The sequence below is a fragment of the Thermobia domestica genome, chromosome 3 (genome assembly GCF_964235325.1).
Source record: "Thermobia domestica chromosome 3, izTheDome1.hap1.1, whole genome shotgun sequence".
Classification (NCBI taxonomy): Eukaryota; Metazoa; Arthropoda; class Insecta; order Zygentoma; family Lepismatidae; genus Thermobia; species Thermobia domestica.
Genome location: NC_137456.1, coordinates 51048643 through 51057404, shown reverse-complemented (window position 1 = coordinate 51057404; position 8762 = coordinate 51048643). Strand labels below are relative to the sequence as shown.

General features: G+C 33.3%; 1 protein-coding gene across 1 annotated transcript in view; it reads right to left on the bottom strand.

The window, feature by feature from the left end:
• Positions 1 to 1743: 1743 nt before the first annotated feature.
• Positions 1744 to 8762, bottom strand: part of LOC145681782 (glycine receptor subunit alpha-2-like) — a 60907-nt gene continuing 53888 nt past the window's right edge. The window contains exons 7-9 of the mRNA XM_081753391.1: positions 7001 to 7202; positions 5559 to 5760; positions 1744 to 1980 (exon numbers count right to left, since the gene is read on the bottom strand). Of these exons, the coding sequence (XP_081609517.1) occupies positions 1744 to 1980; positions 5559 to 5760; positions 7001 to 7202 (641 nt within the window). The remainder of the gene's footprint in view (positions 1981 to 5558; positions 5761 to 7000; positions 7203 to 8762) is intronic.

Below are 8762 nucleotides of genomic sequence, written 5' to 3'. Positions count from 1 at the left end.
TGTTCGCAATCCAGTTGCACTCTCGCAACAATACTTAATGACACTTCTGTAAATTTCTGTATTTGGTTTTAAATTAAGCATTTGTGTGTGTCGTGTTTACGTAAGTCTTGAATGCACTATCGTTTTTAATATTTGTCTTTATCTTTGACACACTGCATATTAATATTACCTCTTTCATCCAGCATTTCTGCCAAATAACTATTTATATTGGAAGGATCCACAAAACAATACTTTCTAATATTTTCCGGTCATTCGAGGAAAATAGTGAAGATGCTGGGAAGGAATAGACGTAAACGAAAGTTCTCTTGTTTAAATTTCATCTGTTCAACAAAGGCTCCAAAGGTGTTTTCGTTTCCTGAAGTTTTTTTTTTCTGTAGGTTTCATGATTGCGTTGATTGCGGCGTGATTTTCATCTGGTGTCACGCATGGAAAATTTATTGTGTAGAGAACTAGCAATTTTATAATGCGGGCCGACACTAGTTACAATTTCATTCCCAAGTATTTTATTAAAATAGATACTTTTCTTTCAGTATTCCATGTGAAGCTTCAACTGCCCAACGAATTCTTGTAACAAATCATCTATTACCTGATTCTGCAGTGGGCAATTATGATTTTTTTGCCTTTAAATGCAGGCATAGAAACTTCATAACCTTTGTCCGTAATATAAGTTTTACAGGGTCTATATTTTATTCCATTGCCTGCTATTTACTGATATAAAACGTACAATTCTTTTGTAGATGGGGTCTTGCTCTGAAGAAAAAATCGTAACGGACGCTCCTGGCTGTCAGTATTCCTTTCTTCGAGCCAAATCCACACAGTCACAAAGCTTAAATTTTTCTTGTTTGTTTTAAAGTGACAAGGGAGTTTATTCCCAAATAAATTATTAAATATAAAGAGTTTCACAATATCCCAAACTAGGGATTTGGGTGCCACAGGATATCAAATGGCACTTCAGTAAATTTGGTAGTTCAGGTGTGATTTCTCATTCATTCACTTAGGAAATATGCTAAAGCTACATCAATAGCTGTTCTTTTTGTATTTACTCAGTTATAGGTGGGGTAAAGTTGGTTTTGACTAATTTTGACCATGGCGTACCCATGATACAATTTTGAAAAAAAGTATGTGAGATTGTAGGGTTAAAGCGACATCTAAAATTTACTTAATCATAATTGTGCTCGCAGACCATCATAGGTCAAAAGGGGTTCAAAATATTGAATGGAATTTTTGGAGGGAAGGAAATGGTCGGAGGGAGCTGTTAAATTTTTCAGACGAAGCCCTTGTATACACCTATACATACATCCACGTTTGAAGAAAATCGATCGAGCCATTCTTGAGAAATAAATTAATTCCACTTTTCCGATTTTGCGCCATTTCTCATGAACCAATAAGAGTTGAGGTTTGAAACGTGGGGGATTAGTGTATCTTGGGGGTACCCACAAACCACTCACTTGTCGTCCAAAGATTCATCTGGGGCTATTTCACTATATTTATCCACCGATGCCCTTTATATAGAAACGACCGGTATCTTTTAAATGTAAATTCAGTTATTACTCCTTGAGATTCATTGTCGTTTTTCTTTTCTTTACAAAAAGTGCCGAATCGCTTGAACCCTCTTATATTTTCTTTACAGAAAAAACTGATTTATAAATAATGTTATTTATCCCGAATATTGCTATAACCTTGAAATGAATACAATGGTGTTATGTGGCTCATACGCATTATAAAATTTTGATCATAATCAAATTAATTGCTTTGTTCTTCCCAACAACGATCAAATTCTTCGCTTTTAGTTTGTTCTTGCAAATAATACTGATTCATCATGCACGTAACGTATGTAGCAACACAAATAGCAAAACTCGATGGAAATAATACTGCAGATATTCTATCTTGTAGACACCATGACTGTGTATCAGATACTGTTAGACAAGTCTTCAAGCAAGTGATTAATTTACTGAGATATCCTACTTCTATCTTCTTTCCCTGAAACAAAAAAAAAAAATTGTAAATTATCCAAACTAATCTATGCATAAGTATCAAAAAACTTACAGAACGTGTATGTTCTTAGATATATATCTGTTGTCCGCCCGTCGACCGGTATAAGATTAAAAATACTGCGATATCAAGAGACAGTTTCTGTAATCGATTCAGCGTTACAAGAAAGTTTACCAACTTATTAATTATCCCTCCACTCAAACCGGAAGTAATAGAAATTAACACTTTCCAATTACAACAATGATTAGAATATAACATAACCGCTATCACATAGTGACAAGCGAAGTTTTGAAATCGGTCCAGCGTCTTAAGGAAACATAATTTTCAGCTTCGTTAATCTATTAAAACAGGACGTAGTGGAAATATGCCGCTACTTCCGGTTTAAATATTGACATCCATAGACCAGAAAGCATATTTTTTATGGAAAAGCGATCTTTAAATCGATTCAACGTCTAAATAAGTTCCATCTGTGTTGTAAATCCTTTTATCAACAAGGTAATTGTATAAGCCCGCTTTCATCGTTAATCACCATGGAACTAAAGTGGTAATACATTACCTGTCAGAACTCTGAGCATATCGTGAATTAAAATCATGTTTTCTGCTCAGAAAACAAGCATATAATAATTTGTTCTTCCAAAAACACAAACTAGAGCTGATGTGAATCACAATATGTAATGACCACTCCTGTGAATTTATAAGAGGAGTCTTACAGAAACAAATGAGAAAAAAATATTTTTAAAATATCGGTGAATTGTGTAATAAAACCATTTCATGCACATCAAATAAGATTTTCTTGAAATATGCTTCAAACATATGCCACAGTTAAGGTCAACAGAAATTCAGCCAAGAGCTCTATTGATGGAAAATAAACATAAACTGAAGTAAGAAAAAAAATCATAAATAGTGAGTTAGAGAGATCATTCGCTACATCAAATCAATCGAGGGAAGACAACATTGAAAGATCTGAAAGATTTTATAAACTTCTTCAACGTTTGGGAAATTGACCGATATTTCTTTTCATTTATGAAACCGAGAAGAGTGTCGGGATGTAATGTAATTAGACTTTTAAATTATCGGACGAACTATTGCTTTTGTATATCAAGGATATTCTGTGCATATTTGTTAAAAATGAATGTGAATTGAAGATACATATGGAACAATATAGCGTACTTAGAAATTAGTTCTGGAAACCCATATATGCCCTTATCTTTTTTGTTTTGTATTTTGATTAATTTTGGAAAATAAAAAAAAAATCGGCCTATTCTTGGTGAAATAAGTGTTATATCTTTTTGCTGATCTCCCATTGGGAAATTATGATACTAGGTCAAAAACGACCCGGGAGCAAATATATAAGCTTTAGCAACAACACAATGTGTATAAATATGATATTTCGAGAATTGATATAGGAGTTTTCTTTATATTGACCACATAAGCTTCCTTTATTATATTTTGCGAATGTAACAATGTCATTATCCTTATACTCTTTAAGGGCTTGCACATTTAGAACAATAATATCACACTACAGAGTCTAAAGAGTAATAAAGTAGAGTCTACCTTTAGCAAATTTACCATTTCATTGTTAACATTATTCTTTTATTTAAAGTCCTGTCTCTTGTTAGTGATTTTTTTATTTCCTTCCCCGTAAAAAAAATGTAAACGTTAAGACCTGCATCGCGCCCTTTCCTTCCCACCTAATATCCTGAACTCCTACCTGGTCCAGCCAATATTTCCCAAACTTATTTATTACAGATTTTATTTATAATGTTCTCTGCTCCACTTACTATTGTTTGATTAAAATCTGCAATCAATCTCATATCACGCTCACAAAATCATTTTAACTTCATGCTTGTAATAACAATTAGACATCATATTTGCTCAACATCATTTGGACCTTATACTCACTTAACTTCATGTTCACATCCCAAGTCTGATATTTCGCGTACTTAACTTCATATCATTTCGACACCATGATATGAACCTCATTTACTCATCATCATTTTGACATCATGCTTACCCAACCTTACACTCACATAATCATTTCGACATTACACTTACTTAACCCAGCTCTCACTTGGAGGTTGAGGTCAATTAAACTCTGAGTTTTGAACACATGAGCGCCCCGATCTCATGAAATCAAACACGTTTGTTAAATTGCCATGAAGATAACTCCCCGACTGTAGTTGCAATTTGATTCAGTAAACCAGGAAAGTGTGTATTCCAAGGGGAAAACGAAGTATGCTTGACTTATAACGTACACGGCTTATGTTGGTGTGACTCTACTTGTTTGATGGTCCTCAAACAGTAGTTATAACTGGAAGACACTAATACCTGTCTAGAGATTGGTTGCTTGAACAATAGAGCCATGGAGTCTGATGGGCTAAATCAATCGACTTTTTGGAAAAGTTTGCAAGTATGATTGGTAATAATACAAACTTATCGCTATGCTAAGACTTTGTAAGGATTGAGCAATGTAGGCAGTCCTTGTCACTAACGCACTGGGCATAATTGGTAAGAGAGGTTTGTAATGATAGAGTACTCATCCATTCCGTAATGCGAAAATCAAGAGGGACGTAGATATTCAGTTATGGATGTTACGAAGACAATATTTGTTTCAGCGAAGTACCATTATGAAACCGGACCAAACAAGAAGTTCATATTCCTTTAACCAACAGACATCATATAATGTCTCCGTATGTAAGAATGCTGGTCAACTGAAACCCGCTCATTGAATATAGCTATCATTCTATAATGGTTCACGGTCCTCATTGCAACGCAAATAATGCAAAAGTAATTATAACTGTTATAACGACTATCGCAAGCGAGAACGCAAATTTGACGTTGTAGTGATGCAGATCACTGTATAATGTGGCTCCAAAACTACAACCTGGTATGATGCAATTTTAGTGGAGTATAATGGAGTATGCTCTAGTTTACAGCAGTAGCAATATTATTGGAGGAATAGCCATTAAAATGGGGTTTCCAAATCCACAATTCATCCACGGATGGTCAACGTTCTTTTATGCATTTCCTCACTGCTTAAAAATGTCAAACAGGAGAAGAGCTTTACCTGATGAAGAATATATATGGATAGATATACATTTCAAAAACAACAACGGTCGATTGGTAAAGAATGTTTCGTGAAAGACGTACAGAAATAAGTTATTCTTACCGTTCTGGCCCCATGTCGTTACCATCGAGGACAATTGTACAAAGGTTTCTGAAAATATTCTTACATATAGACACTTCAGCATTCGATCCATAGCTCAGCAATGCAGTATAAGCTGTGATACGCCAGTATTTCGAACGCCAATTTGCCTCTCAAATTTTGCATGGATAACATTTGTAGGGAGATACAGAATGGTACTAATGTTTGAATGTGTATATTGACTTCTTTAAAAGCACAAACATTGAGACACCCCTATTAAAAATGCTGTTACATTGTGTATAATGGGTAGTTATATACCATGAATACTTATGGATATCAGTTTCAGTTCATCACATATAATATACTTAAAACGTGTATGCGAACTTGAACATTTAAGAAATAACTCTTATGTGTATTTTACCTTCTCGGACTTTAACACATTTCGTGTGTTGAACAATCCAAGATTATTTGTTGCATGGATATACGTGACTGGTTTCAGTGTTGATCTCCTTATTAATATTAAAACATAAATGTATTCCATCAATGCCATGAACAAACACATTACACAGATAACGAGCCAAGACTCCGAGCAGGTCACTCCCAAAGAAGGAGGAGAAGATTGCCTGGAAATGAAATACTATATTAGAAGTAATTTAAAGAAATCATACTCTGTTAATTTATTCACAAAAGAGACGCTTCATTAAAAGTTAGAATTTAATTTGACAATACCACCATGTATCTTCAAGTTATCATCCATCAACCAGCGAGATTGTCTTGTTAATCTTAACCTTCGTCTATAGATTAGATCGAAACAGACACGTTTGCTTCGAGTAGGATTCTGATCAATAAACCTTTTGCTGTTTAAACAGAGAATAGATAAGAGTATTATGGAATAGATAGAGAATAGATAAAGAGTTTAGATAAAGAGGTTAGCAATAGAATAGGTTAGAATTATAAGAGAGCATGGTATTGTGACTTAAGGGTACACCACGTTGCTAAGGTTGTCACAAGTTAAGCCAATTAAGATATTGATTAAATACGGAGTTATGAATATAATCGTTACAGTTTTCGGAAGAACAGATTTTACCAGCAATCACAAACACTTTTGATGGTTTTCCGAAATTAGTGGCAAAGACTAGCTTAAGTTCTATGTTGAAAACATTTTCAGGAATATACAAAGTTTACTACTAGAATATAACGCAAATGCCAGTTACCAGTCTTCTGAATGTTGGTTTTATGAGGACAAAAACTCACCGTTCAGCTAGAGTATTTTAATTTATGAAATTTGTTATTTTTTACCGCTCAGCACCTTTATTCCAGAAATTATCTCCTGAGTAATCACTTTGACATATCGTGTGTTTACCTTAGATTAGCGAGTATATTTCAGGAACACTAAAATCAATATTTTACTTCAGCCTTTATTTAAATATATGTCTGTCTTTCTATTACATATGACATCAAATGTCATTAAATTAAATTTCTCGGTTTACTAGTATCTGTTGTAAGTTAGAGGCAATAAATGATTTGTGAAATTGAATGAGTGTGAAATAATTGATGGGATGAGAAAATTAGACGAATGAGAGAAACACGAGAAAATCTACAGAAACGATGTTTTCTTTTTCAACTTCAAATGGCTCACGATAAGAAACAGAAATCTTTTGCATCTAAGATGAGCACTCTACCACTGGGCTGCCATGCTCTGCTATACTTCCTACAGTGGACATTTTATGTCCATCTCTAACAAAAGAAGTATTATATACAAAACAATTTTGCTTGTTTAGGACAATATGATATCTCAACATTTGCAATAGTAAGTTTCACAATTAATCTCATAGTTTGAAATTTCAAAATATTATAACTTACCTATTAGCAATGAGCATGGTGATCAAGGACAGCATACTTGTTAGAAGCAAGGACATTCTTCCAGGAACTGTCTCTGGAGGTATTACGAAACTTCCCCAAGATAATACCACAAATATAGTGCTTGGAAGATATAATTGGATTATATGACTTCTGATTTGACGTTCAAGAAGAACATGCACTCTAAGTTCTGGTAAGATGTTGACTGTGAAATAAATTAAATTTCTTTTCATTAATTCGTAGAAATTTAATTCGATAAACTTTGTTGAGAATTCTGTCTCTGGAATGAATTGAACATAATACCCGTGTATATTAAATATCAGAGGTATGATTAATCAATATATCTGACGCAATGAACACATGTGGGGTCACGGACGCTAGGCAACTTGATCAATAAACTATTGATCATGACATTGCTTTTAGTATATTACTCCTTCAATAACTATTAAAAACAGTACAAAGAACTTTGGATATTTCAAAACTCAGTTGTGATTAGTTAATAAATTCTTTGTCTGTAAAGAAAACTGCTATATGATTCTCTCTTTAAAATCCACTCCAAGCACTGAAGTCATCTAACTTTCACATGCCATCGTGCAAATTTATGCATTGACAAATGTGATGAAAAAGGTATATTCATAACTGTGCATACCTACAATTTCACTACAAGTACAAAAAGGACATCATCTCAGCTCGAACCAAAAAAAGAAAAAGTTGCTCTCTTCAGTCGAGCGTAGTTGCAACAAATTCTCAAATACATCGTAGGTACAGTTTTAGTCAATTTCACTATTTAAAAAACACACCTACTAAACATGTTATATTTTACATCATTAATCTAGTGCTGGGTTTCTCAACCTGGGGTTACGATCCTTAGGAAACGCAAAAATAAACACAAGAGATAAATAATTATAATTAGAATCCAATACCAGAAAATATTTTTAAATGCTATTTTGAATTTTTTCTGATAGACATGTTTTTATTTTTGTAATTCTATTAAGAACAACAAAAAATATGTCCACTAAACATTTTCAACGGGTGGACAGTTGTTTAGAAATCAATTTAAATGAAAGAGGTACTATATAAAACTAATAAGAACTGCATATTGAAATACAATTAAAATTGAAAAGTAATGATATATCTGAGCATGACATGACTTAACTAGTCGGAAATGTCCTGTTCAATCTTCATGACGCATGTTATCAAGTAATTTAAAATACCCAAAAACTTTTTTAACAACTGTTCAACTTTTCTTAACCAAAATTATAAAGCACTTTATATACTTATCATATGATCCAAAGTTAAGGGAGTTATGAAGTTTTAAAATTTTCAAACGACCTCCATTTTGAAACAGTATGACGGATCGGATTCAATATTTGTAATATGAATGATCTGACAAAATTTGGTTTTAATCCATTCGCTTTTAGGGAAGTGACTGTATCCACCATATATAAGAAATGGATTATACTATTATAGAAATAGATTCATATCGTGAGATATCCGCAATAAATATATTAAAAATTCCACATTAACTTATTACAAACCAGAAATTATTAGGGGGTCGCTGGCTAGAGGATGTGGTAAACTGGGGGTCATCATAGAAATCAAGTTGAGAACCACTGATCTAACGTAAATGGTCGCTTTATATTTGTCAATTCCTAGTCATGAGTCAGTGTTTGGGAAGTTTCAACAAGTACAAATAAACATAAAATTACACACACATCAAAATAATTCCCAAAACTCAATTCTTTCATTTCAACTCAGAAAAGAT